At 37.3% G+C, this 17,971-nt stretch overlaps 1 protein-coding gene across 1 annotated transcript; it reads left to right on the forward strand.

Moving 5' to 3' along the window:
- The first annotated feature begins 30 nt into the window (after positions 1-30).
- gpr174 (G protein-coupled receptor 174) lies at positions 31-15,214 on the forward strand. The gene is made up of 2 exons (XM_066649700.1): positions 31-339; positions 12,661-15,214. Exon 2 carries the CDS (start codon positions 12,899-12,901, stop codon positions 13,904-13,906), a length of 1,008 nt encoding a protein of 335 aa, XP_066505797.1. The 5' UTR covers positions 31-339; positions 12,661-12,898; the 3' UTR covers positions 13,907-15,214.
- Positions 15,215-17,971: the final 2,757 nt, after the last annotated feature.

Below are 17,971 nucleotides of genomic sequence, written 5' to 3' on the forward strand. Positions count from 1 at the left end.
TACACGCCCCCACACAAGGGGAGAGGAAACAATCAGAAGTGATAAACGAGAGAGTCTGAGATAACAGGGAGCAAAAGAAAGTGGAGAAAAATATAGCGGACAAAAGTGGGGGCTGATGAAAAAGTAAGCTAAGTCAGAAAACGGCTGGTGGAAAGGAGGCACAAAGTGAGAGGACTTCGAAAAGTGAAGGAGGAAGGCAAGGACGGTCTTGGCTGTCACAGTCATCCAGCACTGACAGTTCTGTTGGAGATCACATGGGTTTATGTCACCTCTATCTTCATTTTATTTCCAACCAATAAGAAAGGAGTGTTACATGTTCATGTTGACAACATACATAAGGTAAGATATGATCTTTCTTTCATCTTTTCATCTGTTTTTCATTTTTAAACAGTTGTTAAAACTGACACGTTTGGTTGTGAAGGACAATGGAGAGGGTCTAGGCTGAGATTTGTACCAAAAAATGGAGGAATTCTAAATATTTCAGCACTGCTGAACAGAGTGAGGTACTGCGGGGGGATAATGGGGCCTGTATGCTGCTGTTGTCCAGGAAACAGGGAAGATGTGTGTGTGTGTGTGTGTGTGTGTAGGGGCAACAACCTCATTGCTCCTTTGATAAGTTAAAAGGAAAACCCCTCTCCCTCCCTTCTTCTGGGCCATGGTTAAAGAATTGGGGCAACAGTAGTATATTTTTAGCCTAGAATGTGATAACCTGATAGACTTATCAGCATATAAACATCAGCAACATAAACTGAGTGACACACAGGCGTAAGTGATGGATTCATTGAAGAGGCCTGAAGAGACATTCTTAAAAATCACACTACAACAACAAAGCAACAAAGAAGTTTTGTTAAACCCATAAACCCATAAATAAGTCTTGTAGCATGGTTACATGAGGTGACTCAGTTTTTACAGAGCTGGGGTGAATTTCCAATCCTACTCTTATAGCTTATCACATGATCTTGGAAACTACTCAACTGGTTACCCGATCTGCAACCAAAAAAAAAAAAAAACCCACACAATCACAAACCAATCGGCACAATTTAACATCAAGCGAGTGGAGAGCAAACGGAAAGGGCGATGATTCATCTGTTTAGTTCATATGTCAGAGTCCCCAAACTAAAAGTGACACATTCAACAAAGGGAGTTCCCACAGACACTCTCAATCAAACCAATTAGGCGCCATGCTCACATGTCAAATGCGGGGGAGCGTATTCAGCAAAGCTACGGTTCAGAGCGCTGCCGTTCCGAGATGTAGGGGAGGGAGCAGTTCACTTCTGAGAACTATCTTGCAGTCTCGTTGCTTCATTGGGCTGACCTTTTGGGTCAAGGGGGGAAAGATCCAACCAAAAGAAGATTACATTATTTTTGCTGGATTTCAGCAGCTCATCTCCTTAGAGCCCATTCTGAACATCCTCAGTGGCTCCCCTTTCCCCTATATAAGGTCCACACGGATATCTGAAATCCTCAAGGGTCTGCTCCATCAGAAAGAGGTCTTACGGCCATCTCCCAAAGCCCTCTCCTCTCCCAAAGCGCCAGAGAGCTCGACTCTGTCGCCTAAATCAAACATCACCTCTGGATTAAAGGCCAGTAGAATGAGATGGAACGTGATAAACACAATGCAACATAACAGAAGGAAAGAAAGAGGGAAAGAAACTGAGCAATTGCTGGAGGGAGTGACAAGCTGAACACAAGCAGCAGGGGTGAAGTTAAGAAATTCCATGATAAGGACCAGTGAAGTAAAGCCTTATCTCTGGAGTGTCTGCTTTTGTGTTGGCTAGAAAGTCATAGAGAGCCCTAACACAGTCAGTGACTTCTGTTACACTACACATTTTTGCTGTGAGTCACACATACACTGAACAGTCCATATGTGGCCATGAATACTTTGTATACCCCTTTTCAATGGTCAGGACTCCCACAGGAACACCAAAAATCAGGGATGATTGGCTGGTGGGTCATTCTCAGTGCTGCAGTGGCACTAACGTGGTGGTGTGTTAGTGTGTGTTGTGCCTGTATGAGTGGATCAGACACAGCAGTGCTGCTGGAGTTTTTAAATACTGTGCCCATTCATGGTCTGTTAGACCTTGTTGGTCCACCTTGTAAATGTAAAGTCAGAGACAGTAGCTCATCTGTTGCTGCACAGTTTGTGTTGGTCGTCCTCTAGCCCTTTATCAATTGTCATAAGTCGATGTTGGCTAAATATTTTGATTTGGTGGAAACTGAGGTGTTTAACAATTCCAGTGTCACTGCTGTGTCTGATCCACTTGTATCAGCACAACACACAATAACACACCACAACAAAATCATTGTCACTGCTCTCTATGTAAGTTATTGACTGAAGGCCTGGGTAGTGTTTAAGATGAACTGCGCTAAGCACAAGAAAATACAAAGCAATTGTTTTGGCTTAGTCTACATATGCACACCACCAAATTGTCAGTCTTGGTTGAATTCTCACAATCAAAACAGCTGCGAACTGATCAAAATTTAATAAAAGAAACCTGGTTTCTGGACTTATACACAGTACAGTATATCTGAAAAAATCCCATGAAAATTAAATGCTTGTTCATCATCCTAAATTTATTAAAGACAAAGGTTTTTAAAACCACAATAGGCCTCTGCATTAGGCCTCTGCCTTTGTGTCTGATCTGAAAACAAAGTGCTAATTATAAATATGTATATACTGTAGTGGCAGGCGAGTGAATGATCTATATTTTAAAGGGGACATATCAGGCAAAACTCACTTCATGCATTCTTTAGTATTTCCACTTGGGTCTCTAATGCTCCTATAAACAAGTGTGAAAACAAAAATAAATAATCCATCAATTTTCTGTCAGTTGAAAGAGTCTGATGTCGGGAATCATATGCTTCTAGAAACCTTTTGGATGGCTCCCTTATTGTGACGTCACAATAAGGATATTTGCATAAAACCTCCCTGGCACCACCCCTCACCTGTGCAAACATGGGATGAGTGGGGCTTGGCCAGCAACAGCTTATTTGCATAAAAGTGACAGAGCCCTTAAATGGCTCATTCTGAAAGGGACGGAAACTGGCAAGAATAGAGCTGGTGAAATCTGAGAGTGATTTTGTGCAAAGAACTCCATAAACGTGTTTTGTATACCCCATAGACCCGTTCTAACTTGTTTAAAAAGAGGTATAATATGTCCCCTTTAAAAACACGTAACAAAGATAAACCTTCCATCCTGGAACTGTTTTAAACCACTTTAAACGTAAACAAACTGATGAGATAAAGAATGGATATACAGTAATGCTAAATAAAACCCAAACCTCTTTGGCAATGACGTGGCTGAACTAGAGTGTAACAGGAGTTCCATAACTATGTACAAATGTAAATAGCCTTTCAGAACTCGCTATGGATGAAATGCACTATAGATAAGGTTAGTTGAAGGATTACACACTTAAAAATGACCATTCGTCAAGGGTACTAAAGCAAATAAACTGTTCTATATAGAACCATGAACACTTAAAAAGCCCTTTGCATGATGTAAGGATTCTTTGCATTGTGAAAGCCTTCTTCATATTAATGGAAACTGTGCTAAGGGTTCTGTATTGCACCAAAAAGGGTTCTTCTATAGCTACAGTTTCAAGCTTGTCACAATAGAGAAATCTGTTTTTGTTGCCATACAGAAACCCTTTCTAAAAGGTGCTATAGCACATTCTCTATCAATGTAAAAACCCTGTATAAAAAACCAAATATATTTACAAAGGGTTGTTAGCCCCGTCACTACCCATTAATCCTGGAACTAATGTTCTTGTGACTGAATGTCATCAGATCTTCACAGTAATGTTCAGTAATCTCTTGTAAAGCCATCCCAGAACAGCGGAAAATGTAAACCACTGTAAAAAATAAACAATGAAATAAAAATAAGCTATCTACAATACAGAATTAGAGTAGAACTGCATTTTCCTAAATTTCAAATCCACAGCTCATTTCAGTTTAAAATAACCCTAACATGAATAGACAGCATGTAATTGTGGTGTATTTAATCATTTTTACAGCATTTATTTGTTAATTCATCTTTGATTGCTTTATCTGGTTCAATGTCATGGTGGGCAGTGGAATACAATGTATTTATCACCATTTATGACCCTTCAGAGATTCTCAATTGGGTTCAGATCAGATTCTGTGCCAGTGATTTCATTAATTCTTGTCTACAGTTTTAAGGAAACACACAAACATAATAATTAAATAAACACCACCACCAAGAACAACAACAATAAAAGAGACACGTCATGCTGAAGGAGGTTTTCCATTAGACCTAACTTAAACAACCTTGCACTTATAATTAAAATGAACCTTGAACCAGTTCTCCTGCGTTCACACAACATCCTCCTCTGCAATGGTTGGTCTTGTTTGTCTGTTGTTTCTGCCTTTAGACACTGTGGTGACAGAACAATGCCCTTTTAGCAGTGAATTCTTCATCACAGATATATGTACCATGCTGTTCTCTTATACATTACTCATGTGGAAGACCAGAATATTTGGAGACATGAATAATTTCCTGTAATAATTAGCGTAAAGCTTTGATATCCAGAAATAACACTCGAAAAGACCCACTTCTCATATAATGGATAATTGCATAATTTCTTTCAGCCAAATTTGTTTATAGGGTACGTCAGGTAATTAAAGACATAAGCATCAATAATTGATGTATCCCAAATTGGTCTTTAAGTCCTTGTCTGAAACAGTGTTTAAGCTATTATTAAGCACAGTATGCCAATTGTAAGACTGTCCACTATTGTGAAATAAAGGTGAATCATTAAAAATGACATGGAATGTAAACGCATATCCCGTATCTACACAATATTAAATAGCATCTCTGTATGTATAAGATGCATCCAGAATCTTATAGAATGAATGTCATTTTTTAAAATGGATCTAACAAATGTATGACTTTATGTTAAACATGCTATAGTCATCTGCACACAGGAGTACAAGACAGTATACCTGCTCTCTCTGGATGAATAGGATGGTCTTCCCTCTTCCCATCAATAAACACCACACTAGTCAGTAAGGCCAGTGCGTTGAACTTAAATAATATGTTGTTAGCAGAAGTTAGAAAAGAAGTGTCTGGTTTAATGCCTCATTGGAAGCAAGTACTAGGCTTTAAGCTCTTAACACCAACAGCTTAGGTTTAATTTGTTAATCTCTTTTTCTCCTGGGGTTGATATAGGGTCTGGTGTTGAATACATTTGCAATGAATAAGTTGCTGTTGTACGTTTTATCATTTCTTATTTTGCCCCACATCCTGCCAAGGTGAAAAAACTGTGAAAACCTACAGCCGTCGCTTACACCCCTGGTCACTGCATCATTTCACAGAATCTCTAGAGTATACCTATCATGATACAGAGAACACTGCTTTGAAAACTTTCTCATGACCAACATTATTTTTCTCACGCTTACATGCACAGGGAACCATACAGCGAGGAGCCTAAACAAACAAACTGCAGTTCCAAATCATCCACATCTTGTGGTCACTAACATGTAGCATAAGCCTGTAGCAGTGCATATAAAAAAAACCTAAACAACGTTTGTGAAGGTATCTGGAAAACATGCAGGTATCTGAAATGCTGCAGTCAGGCTGAGACAAGCTCTGGAAAATCCTCTCTGGAAGATTCAACTGCTATCTTGATAAGGATTATTTATAGAGCACCTTTCATACAAGTGCAATTCAAAGAATAAGAAACATAAGCGTCATTTACAACAATTGCAGTAGTGCAATAAAAGAAAATGCATAAAAGGAGTAAAAGAAAACATGATTTAAATTATTTTAACTATTAAAATGATGGGTGGCACGGTGGTGTGTTCTCCTCGTGTCCGCATGGGTTTCCTCCGGGTGCTCCGGTTTCCTCCCACAGTCCAAAAACACACGTTGGTAGGTAGATTGTTGACTCAAAAGTGTCCGTAGGTGTGAGTGTGTGTGTTACCCTGTGAAGGACTGCCGCCCCCTCCAATGATTCCAGGTTGGCTCTGGACCCACCGCGACCCTGAACTGGATAAGCACTTACAGATAATGAATGAATGAACATTAAAATGATAGCATAGTAGCTGAACACTGCTTCTCCATGTTTTCACCTGAGGGAAGCTAGTGAATTGCTTGAAAACATTTTCTGAATGATTTTGCCAATGATTGGTAAATTAGAAATTGGTCTGCAGTTACTTATCTGAGATGATTCAACATTTAATTTTTTTAGAAGAGACTTTACAACTGCAGTTTTTAGATCACATATTCACTCTAACACTGCTACTAGAGTGAGCAAGAAAGCAAAAGCTTCTTTTATGCGTTGTGTTCTTTCACTATAAGAAGGCCTTTGACAGCACAGGTTTGCAGTCCCCCAAGGAGCAAGAAGTTGTAGTGCAGCATGTAGACAGCTATAGGAAGACAGGGTCCCATCCTGGTTCAGAAAGGCATCAAGCAAGGAGGCACCAGGAGAATGCAAATGTTGTGCGAAAAGCCACTCAGATGGCCTCAATGACAATGGGAGGACAAGATACAGCAAGATCTGGCAAAAGACTGGCAAGATCAAACAAGCAATGGATGAAATGGTGTGACCAGAGGTGCCAAAACGCCAACTGATTTCTTGGTCAGTCAAGGAGTCAAGGGTTGTATAGTCAGAGCCGGTCCAGAATTTCCTGGGGCCCTAAAAAATGTTCATAAGGGGCCCTCGTACCTAAACTCTGAGCCAAAATGGGACCACTTCTTAACAGTTGCACCTGACTCTCCACTAGTACCCTCCCTCCTTTTTTGGCTTAAGAATAAACAGCCATTTACAGAACAAAATGAGGTGTAACAAAAAATTTAGTGTTTGAATTTATTCAAAAAGCAATATATGAACAACTTTAACACAATTAACTTTGTGATCATCCCTCCAGCATCCAAGTCAGCATTTGTCGAATTCTGTTACAGCTGCAGTCCTTAAGGTGGAATAGAATAAAAAGAAGCAAACGTAGCTTTTTAAACTCCAGCTTGCAGCTTTGCGTTACCTTAAATTATGCGGTAGTTTTGTCCAGGCGCGTGTAACTGCTTCACTGTCTAATGAAAACGTCAAATATGCTGGTGTTGGTTTGATTGTGTGAATATTGTGGCAGCATTTAAGTTGGAACTGAAACTTTGAAGAACTCAACTTAGCACTTGGACATAACTACATCAGTTTTAAAGGTGCAATGAAATAGTAAGCAAATTTTAGACTGTACTGGTGTGTTTTGGGAAGTTTAACAATCCAACCTCATGAAGAACAGTCACAGGTTTACCTCACTGCTATTCCCACAGCTCAGCATCATGGAATCTTTTTCTCCTCTTTTCATTTCCTGAAGGATGGTTTCTCTTCATCGTGTGATGATACACAAACACTCTCTTGAGATGAGGGGGGCTTCGTTAATTTGCAGGGCCCTACGCAACACATGTAGTAAGCGTATAGGGCGGTCTGGCTCTGAATATAGTATAATATAGTATTGGTACAGCATTCACTGTCTGTAACTGCTTATCCAGTTCAGGGTCGTGGTGGGCCCGGAGCCTACCCGGAATCACTGGGCGCAAGGCGGGAACACAGTGCACCTATCAATGTTTGTTTTTGGACTGTGGGAGGAATATGGAACAACCGGAGGAAACCAATACTGTCCACATCTCTGAATCTGTGTGACATCGACACTATATTTGTATTGATTTTGATATAAATGACAAAAATACATAGTTTTTACTGGCAGAAACACTTAAAGTTTAGGGAGGGAAAATTTTAAGAGTTTGCTAAGGTGCGTAATACTTTTGCATAGACATGTACATCTCTATTTATGTATATGGTCAGCACAGCACTTCCTACATCCTGTTGAGATTTGCAGTCATGATTAAAAGCGGAGGACTTCAACTGTCTCTGTAATGTCTTTGCAAACTGTGGCTTGTGCATTTTTCCTCTTTCAGTGATAACAGTGCAAATGAATGCAACCATTTTCAGGGTGGCCTTAGTCCACTAAATCGTAGTTGTATTTCAGCTAAATCTTGTGTTTACTCGAGACCTCCTAACGTAATGCACAGACATGTCTACATTCTGAGAATTTTCTAATGATCCATCACACACTGTGGTCCTAGAAGTTATAGACTGAACATCCAACTAAACTAAAAGCCTAGGTTAATAATAGCAAGAAGAATAAATAGCATGTGATAGACGCTGAATTTAAAACGTTTTTTTCAAGTAACAGGATGTGGCTATGCTGTGGCTTGTTGAAAGTTTTTTGTTAGATGGACAGTAGTTAGCAAGAGTGTTTCTACATTAGGTCTTAGAGGGCTTCGCTACGTCATATGTTGCTCTGGAGTAGTGCACGACATGATCCATAATTCAATAAAGTAACATATAGTTGCTGTCCAATTTAAAATATGTCTATTTTTTTGTCAATTTGTAGTTTACTAAATCTGTTGAACACAGCAGCTGTCCATTACATTGTATAACAAGGAACTTCTATTTTTCTATTTCTAGTTACTAGAAGTATGCCATGATACATACGGATTCTTCATTTATGCTTGAATTTTGGGTAGATTAATTACTTTAGTGTTGGTGTTTATTGCTGTTTCATTTTTACCTATCGATTACTGTATGCTGCAGGAAATAATACAAATGGAGGAAAATAGAAAATCCCTTTAAGGCCTGTGTTCAAGGTACCATGGTAATACATGAGATATTTTTTTTCCTGGCCTGGAAAGGCTGAATTGTATACAAGATAAATGTGAAACAATATACTCCTTTTCCACAAGTTAACACAGATTGCCATAACTATTATGCACAATAGCACTACCGCAAATCATCCAGATCGAATGAAGTACAAACATAGTTGGTTACCAGCCAACAGGTGGGAAGAAACATGATTGGTTAATACTAAATAAGCACCATAAACCAATAAACTCTACCACAGGGAGTCCCTGTGTTTCCCCTGATCTGAATGTCTTTGGAAAGAATAACTATACAAAATAAGTGTTTTGTTACTGTTTTTCTTCTGTTTCACAATTGGTTGGAGGTTTTGCAAAAATCTCAGTATTTCGTTTTTCTTGAATGGAAGAAAATGTAACTTGCTACCTCTGAGAGAGCTGCAGACTTTTATAAAATAATGCCCTGCTGACTGACAATGCTTTACTGCCTCTGAGGCAGTGCATAAGACATAATGGAATAATACACACCCTGCTGCCTGTGAAGCATGTGCACAGGCAAAGTGGTATAACACAGAGATGCTGCTTCTGAGGAAGCTGCAGAATCCACATGCTTCACAGACAGCAGATCATGTGTTATTCCACAGTCTTAGCTTCTGCCTTAGAGGCAACAGAGTATTATAACATTGTGCAACTTGCTTAGAGGCAGCAGGTTACATTATCCTGTATTCAAGCAAAAACAATACAGAATTTATTTTTGCAACAATTCTGACACTTTATAAAAGTATATAATCTAGCAGTTTATGGCATGCCCCCCCACCACACCCAAAACCACACACGCTGAAGCGCACAGCAATGAGTCAAGGTGCAGAAGCTCGTTTGCCTTTTTGCTTAGCTGTATTCCTTCTCCTTTCTTGTTTTCACAATTTGTATTTGGTTTCTGCAGTCTAAACCTGCATTTTATACTCTCATTTATGCACTGTTACTGGGAATACTCATAGGGGGCAGAATTCTAACATCTCCACATTTAATGCCAGACGTGAAAAAAATCAATCTGTCTCATTTTCCCCCATGTTTTCAGACTTAGGCAGTCAGGAAAAAACTGGATTATCTTTATTCAAATATATGAGTCAGTAGGCTTCAGACACACAAGATGAAAAAGAGATATTTTTCATAATATATCTGCATAAACAAACATGGCAAATTAAAATATAGGGATTATTTGAATACTAAATTAAATATAGTGCTTGGTTATTACAGCAAGGTTGAATAAACATATACACTGTATTGAGGCTTAGAGTCAAGACAGACGTACAATTCTGTCAATGTGGTCAAACCATTTCACATTCTTTATGTAAAAATGTCTAGACATGTAACATTACAGTGTGATATTCTTATAAAACTATTTCTCATTGTAATATAGCTGATATTACACTGGTTATATATAACAATGTTTTGAATTTTAATAACACCATCTGGCCATTTGTTAATGTCTTAACTGTTTTAATAGTTTTTCAAAACACTGTACATTTTCAGTAAAACCACAACTGCTGAACATACTGTTACACGTGCCGTGCAAGCTAGTGCAACAATATGGTGCAGACAGCTGTGAAAATGGAAAGTCCCATATTCTGAGGTGTGAAGTGTTGGTGGAAAAGAGATGCAACATTTTATCTTTTCAAGACCACAAACTGACAAATGGAAAGCCTGAAAATGGGAAAATCAAGCAGAAGAAAGTCACATAGCCCACCTGAGTATAAGTCATGGTGTACATATGGTGTGAGTATTTATGGCAGCAACTGGTTATATATACTATTCAAAGAAGCATTTTCAACCATTTTGGTCACAGACAGTTGTAAACTCACTCTTCCTTTAATATTAATTATATTTAAATTTGAAAAATAAAGTTAATAATAATTGTTTTATTATGGTTTGTTATCAGTGTACAAGACAAAGTACTAATACTGCATGTAAATATTTTAGTGATAATATAAATACAATCATATTAACCACATACACTTGGCCTATTCAAGTACAAACTTTCTGGAAAAGCTGGGATATTTTTTAAAATGCAATAACAAGAATCTTTGATTTGTTAATTCTCTTTTGTTAATTTTAATGGTCAAATTTACAAAGAAAACATTTCCAATACACTTCTTTAGTTATTTTGTAACATAAACATTAGAGTTGATGCCTGAAGCACTCCATAAAAGTGGGGATGGGGCAAAATTAGGGTGAAAAATTGACAGAATATACAATTATATATAAAATTTATATATATATATATATATATATATATATATATATATATATATATATATATACAACAAATTTAATATAAAAAATGCAACTGCAGTATAAACAAAGACTTAAAAACAGGTTGTAGCTCACGTCTTTGTTCTAAACTTTGAAAAAGAATTGTCAGGTTCGTGTAGCACTCGACACTAGATTGTTATCAGTGAATGGTGTAAATATCAGCCTCTAGCATGGTGTGGGGGTGCAACCACAGTGTACAAACCCAATTTCCAGAAAAGCAGGGCATGCTTTGCAAAGTGTAAATATAATTACAACACAATGATATATAAATCATGTAAAAACTTTAATTAAAAATAGTGCAAAGACTATATTTCATATGTTGTTACTGAGAATTTGAATGTTTTTTTTTTTTTTAAATTAATATATGTTTATATTGAATTTGATGCCAACAACATGTTTCAAGCTCCAAACTGGGATGGAGCAACAAAATATTAGGTTAATTGGCAACAGGTCAATGACATGATCAGGTTTCAAAACAGAAGAGAGGCAGAGTTTTTCAGAAATAAATATGGGGAGGTATTCACCACTCTGTGTGGGCACAAAGTTCAACAGTTCAAGAAAACCTTTTTTCAGCTTAAGAAGACAAGAATCCAGAGACATCTCTATACGCAAGAGACAATTCCTAAAACCAGTACTGGCCTGCTGTGGTATTTGGGCCATAAAGTGGCACTGAATTAAAAAAGATTCTGTAGAAATAATCACTGCAGGGGCTCATAAAAACTTCCAAAACCACTGTCTGTGAGTAGAATTCACTGCTGCATCAACAAATCCCAATTAAAATCATCCAAAGAGAAACCAATATAAGAACAGGATCCAGAAAAACAGCCACCTTCTTTGGGCTGGAGCTTTTTTGAAATGGATGTTGCATCCTCTGAGCTAAAGAGGAGAGGGATTATTCAGCTTATTATAAATGCACAGTCTAAAGCCAGCACCCCTGATAGTTTGGGAGTGCATTAGTGGACATGGCATGAGTGACATGCACATCTGAGAAGGCACCGTTAATGCTGAACAATATATACATATATACAACAACATATATATAATATATACATACATATATATACACACACACTCACAGGGTGGGCTATTTTTATGGATACACCTTAATAAATTGGGAAAGTTTGGTGATATTAACTTCCTGTTTGTGGCCCATTAGTATATGGGAGGGGGGAAACTTTTCAAGATGAGTGGTGCTTATGGTGGCCATTTTGAAGTTGGCCATTTTGTATCATGTTCTAAACACAGGATTTGTATCCATATAAATGGCCCACACTGTATGGATGTGTATATATATATATTTTTTTTTTCCCTCTTTTCATAGACCTCAAGTGTCAGAGGGAATTTAAGGTAATGTTTAATTCAGGGTATGCAAATTCCTTTTGAAGGAATGTGAACTGTTCCTTTTGCCTGACTGAAGTTACTGTGTGATTCAGTGGGAGAGTGATATCTAACACTCGCTAATTTGCATATTCTTATAGTTCCTCATCAACATATTCAAAAAACATACAAATAAATTATTCACCCATTTACACCAGTGCTTTCATTCGACTTAAACAGTATGCACAACAGCTGTTTTATGATCACCACTGATGCAAATCCTGTGTTTAGAACATGATACATTTCAACCAAGCAGACTTGAGCCTACCTACTTAGTTACACTGTTTCTAATGCACATTGCTTCTGTGCTGTCTTTCAGGAATGGATGCATCAAGGTGAAAGCATTTCAATGCTAGAAAATTAAAGACGGACTCATGGAACAATATCATGGAACATAATGGAACACTTTTCTCATCACGGAAGACGAGTGGATAATCACTTGGATTTGCAAGATAATCTCAGCAGCTATTTCAGAATGACCTCAGGATAAACAAATAAGTGTCTTCATTCTTCGGACCTTCAGGACTAATCCTTAGATCTGGACAAATGAGAGGAAAATGAATGAAAATCTATGTGGAAATGGAACGATACATGAAATCAAACTATTTCAGCATTACATCTATGCAATCATCTACAGTGTAATCCTAGTCCCAGGGCTGATCAGTAATGTTCTGGCACTCTGGGTTTTCCATGTGTACATAAAAGAGACAAAAAAGGCTGTAATCTTCATGATCAACTTGGCCATCGCGGATTTGTTGCAAGTACTTTCGTTACCTTTACGAATTTACTACTACCTGAATAAATCCTGGCCTTTTGGTCATGGCATGTGCATGTTTTGCTTCTACCTGAAATATGTTAACATGTACGCCAGCATCTACTTCTTGGTGTGCATCAGCGTGAGACGCTGCCTGCTCATCATCAGCCCACTGCGCTACAGTTCAACAAAAAGGCGGCGGGACAGGTGTTGGTCTGCACTAGGATGGTTCATTGTGTGTATTGGATGTCTGCCATTTCCCTTGCTGAGACAAAGCCCTACTTCGAAAGATATTTGCTTCTCTGAGCTGCCCATGATGCCATTGACCTTGGCTAGTGGAGTGACTCTTGTAACAATAGCTGAATTAATAGGATTCCTCCTGCCACTGGGTGTAGTTCTTACCTGCACATGGTTAACTGCTGCAAGCTTGCGTGAAAAGAACTGCATTTTGCAAGATTCTGGTGAAAAACGCAAAGCGCTTAAGATGGTCTTGAGTTGTGCTTGCGTCTTCCTGGTCTGTTTTATGCCATACAACATCACCTTGCCTTTGGACTTCTTGGCTAAGTCAAACATGAAAATTAGCTGTGCGTTAAAGAATGCCATCCTACGTGCCCATCCCATAACCTTGTGCCTGGCAAGCTTTAACTCTTGTCTAGATCCAGTCATGTATTACTTCACCACTGATGAATTCAAACGGCGTCTCTCTAGGCCAGAGTTGCCAGAAAGTTTCCATTTGCACCGCAGGATTTCCAGCGCAACCACTGAAGTGACAGCATTGCAGTCCGAGCAAAAATCTGAGGATACCCCTTAGGAAAAAGTAAAGACTTTTGCAAAGATCTTGGGACATTCCGCTTTACTGCAGTTGTCATGTTTAAGCCCAAAAAAACCTGCAGATTCTGCTTGAGAAAAAATAAGAAGGGCTGCTTAAGCCCTTTATATTTAAAGTCAGCATACCTTATCCAAGGGATTACTGTGAAAGAATAAAATACAAACCCCATTTACACATAGTTCACTGCTACATCCACAAATGCAAAAAAATAAAAAATAAAGAGAGGGAAAAAAACATATACCAATAGGGTCTAGAAACACTAGTGCCTTCCCTGAGCCCAAGATCATTTAAGAATTATTATTCTGAAATGGAAATGTGTCCTGTGGTCCAACAGATCAAACTTTAAACTTTTGTTTGGAAATCATGGATGGTGTGTCTTCGGGGCTAAAAAAAAAAAAAGGGAACCGTTCGGATTGTTATAAACACATAGTTGAAAAGCCAGCATCTATTATGGCATTAGTGCACATGGAACGGTTGACTTGCACATTATGTCGGCATTGTTAAGACTAAATGATATATAAAGGTTAGGAGCAACATGCTACCATCTAGACAACATTATTTTTCCGGGAAGTTATTGCTTATTTCTGCAGGACAATGCCAAACCACATTCATCATGGAATAAGGCAGCTCTGTGCTCTTTAGTATAAGTCCAGGTCCTGAAATATTCCAGGTCTGTCACCAATAAAAAAAAAAAAAAAAAATTAAAATAATGGACACATTACAAAACAACAAACACTATAACCGAGAGCACAGGCTGTTGAGTTTCTGAAATCCTATAACAAACAAGAATCTGAAAAATTCACTTTCAAAAGTACAGCAGTTGGTCTCCTCAGTTCCCAAACGTTTACAGAGTGTTGTGAAAAGAAGAGCTGAGGCAACGCAGTGGTAAATGTGCAAATAGTGTTTGTATACAATATAACAGCCTATGCAATGTGAGTCCAGTAATGTAAAACAATCAATGCAGATTATTTAAGAATGAATACAGTAAAGCCCTGTTTAATGGGCCCTAGGTGTGTTTGTTATATGTTGTTGAAGCATCTAATGTGTCCATATTTACATTTTTCTTTTGATAATGTAATAAAATCATGCCAATATTTAAAAGCTACAAAATAGTTCAAGAGACATGTTTTTTGTAAGTATGGGGAACAAAAAGATTTTGTAATACTGAAATCTTGTGAATTACGAATAATAAAGCATCAGAGTCTCATACAAAAACACACTAATAACATGTATCAAAAATATCATATGACCGGCTTTTTTTACTTTTAGAAAAAAGGATGCATCAATCAAATGGGAAAAAATAAAATGAAAAAGTTTTTAAATGGGCTGCATTTATTTATAGCATGGAATGCTTTCCCCCCCTTGTGACAGGGTGCTATTTCTGAGGAAGCTGAGTTGATGCAATTCATTGCAAAACAAAGCACTGCAAACTGTGGTATGCAAAGGGGTCTTTCAAAATGAGCATATTTATGAGCACTTAAAGATGTATTAATAACAGCATGATTTTAATTACTAAAAACAATACTGCACGTGTATCACAGTCAGTTTCACAGTCATATCGAAGCTTGACAATTTAGCTAATAAATCCTTATTTAGTAAAATAATCTGTCAGTAAACAGCAGTTCCCAAAAGTTTTGAGATTATAAGGACCCGCTTACATTTGAAAATGAACTTTTCTTGAATTTAAGACATTTAAATGGAGCCTTTCCATTCAAAGATCTGTTTGTATGTTTAAATATTATATCTGCAAATAAAAACAAGCTTAAATGGAAACATCTCCATTCATATAAAGAAAATTAGGGATTATATATTCAGTTTTATTCACAGTTATATTCACATCTAATCTGACATCTTAAAAATCATAGTTTTAGGATGTGTTTCTGTGAGTTGGCAGTATGTGTACAGTAAATAGAAACACATTTGAAACTGTAAGATTAAAATGTATATTTATGTGCACTGGATATTTGATTGAGAAAATTTATTGGTGATCAATAGAGTAGGGAATCTAGAAGCCTACTCTACTGATGAGCAAAATTTGGCAGTTAAGCTATTACTTAAAAAGGAAGCTAATTTTATTGCTAGCCTATTATTTGTGAATAATAACCCTTACATATGAAGATATTACTTTTTACCTGTAGTAATTTTAATTTTACAAAAAGGCTTGCAAACCATTTCAGCTTCTTTACAAAGCTCTGTCAACAACCAACTACTGAGCTAGGAGACATGGTTAAACAATAAGATTCTCCCATACGTTACTGACACAGATTTCACTTTTTACCAACTGATTATTCTTACATAAATATTATAAACAAAAATACACAGCATTGCTAATAAGAGTAAAGAGTAAAAAAAAGGAGACAATTAGCATAGAACACTGAAAAGAAAAAAAAACACATAGATAAATCAAAACCAAAAAGATCTCAAAACATATTTTTGACTGAGGTGCAAAGCCTACCAAGAGTGACTTTACAGTCATTTTGTTCATGTTCACACATCCTACATGCAGTTGTTTGGAAATGGACGAATTTCCCATGTATTCATTCATTTAAGAGACTGACTGTAGTTAAACAAAAATGCAAGTAATGAAAATATGTGGCTGGGATGATCAACAGCATTGTTTTTTCTTAAACCTATAACTTTATTCCAAGGAAAGGACTCCTAATTATTTTGAAAATGCTGAAAGAATAAGCTACTCACCGTCAAAACAATTTGCTTTTAGGACAAGTTTGGTTTAAAAGTAACAGACCATATTCATTTCTGTAACATAAGTCCAACTCTACAAATAAAAAAAAAAAACCTTTAAACTTAACACAGAATAAACAGAAAATAATACTTTATTTTGGATAACACCATGTTGATGTCCTGGAAGCATGCAATGTCTAGTTCACACGATATGAAATTGAAGTCTTGCAAGTATGCAGTAAATAGGAATAGCATCTAAAAGTTCTTAAATACTGAGCTGTATGAAGATCAGCAGTAGTGATCTTGACACAGTTCACATCCTACTGCTTTTGGTAACACCAGAAAGAATACCAGTGCTGTTTCACAGAACTAGTAAGAGAACTGAAACCACTCACATGATGCATGTGAATTTGAAGTTTGAAAAAATAAAACTAACAAAAAAACCTTGGTGCCACTGAAATTTCAGTTCTTTTCCCACATTAATGGGCTAAACATAGAAATACCAAGACTGGAGTTATAAAACAAACGCAGCAATATGGCCCACAGTCTATCCTGAGGGTTCAAATCAAATCAAATGTTTGTGTAAATTATCGTCAAAAATATGAACTAGGCATCTGAGCACATCCCATCAAAGTAAAGTCAGCAAAGAGGTTGAGGGGCTAACGTTATATGTTGGCAACAGTTTACATCAAACATTTTAAAACTTCCGATCTATATGCTGGTTGATTCAGAGACACTAATTTTGTCTGTCACAAAAATGTCTAAATTCTTGGCTTTTTAAACTGTACAGATTTTTAATTTCTCCCACCAACTAGCTCTGCTAAAGAGCATTAAGAACTCTGCATGAAGCCTGTTAACAAGAAAAGGACTGGCCAAACTTCAGACAAAAGCCTACACCCTGGAGTGGCCTTGTCATGTAAAGTTATTGCCACAATCACCAGAAGTGTGCTCCCGCTGACTGCCGTTCTGCATATATCATTTCACAAAAGTATGTCTGAAACATCATTGCCAGCTCTAGACAAAAGTTATGACACTAGAAAACGTGTAGTAATGCATACAATGAATGTCTTGTTCTTGTACACATGTCAGATATAAAATGTGATCAGAAAACTGTGGGATATTCTGTTTAAAAATGTAAAATAATGTAAATGTCCAGTAACAAGCTTCAGGTACAAACAAATCTTAGGAGCATTTCAATTCTAAAATGTTGACAGGACATTACCTCCACCCAATCTTACACAGAGTGTACTAATCACAGTGTCAGCTAAATGTTACAGTAAACCATTAGACTTTAAAGTGGTTTCCTTTGAGATGCTAGAGCGTAGATTCAAATAAATGATGAAAACAAGCAAGTAAAGAAACGCA

Source organism: Hoplias malabaricus, chromosome 17 (assembly GCF_029633855.1).
Source record: "Hoplias malabaricus isolate fHopMal1 chromosome 17, fHopMal1.hap1, whole genome shotgun sequence".
In the NCBI taxonomy this organism is placed as follows: Eukaryota; Metazoa; Chordata; class Actinopteri; order Characiformes; family Erythrinidae; genus Hoplias; species Hoplias malabaricus.

Bases quoted from the DNA above. Each gene is read 5' to 3' on its own strand.
- gpr174 (XM_066649700.1), top strand. From the start codon at position 12,899: ATGAATGAAAATCTATGTGGAAATGGAACGATACATGAAATCAAACTA.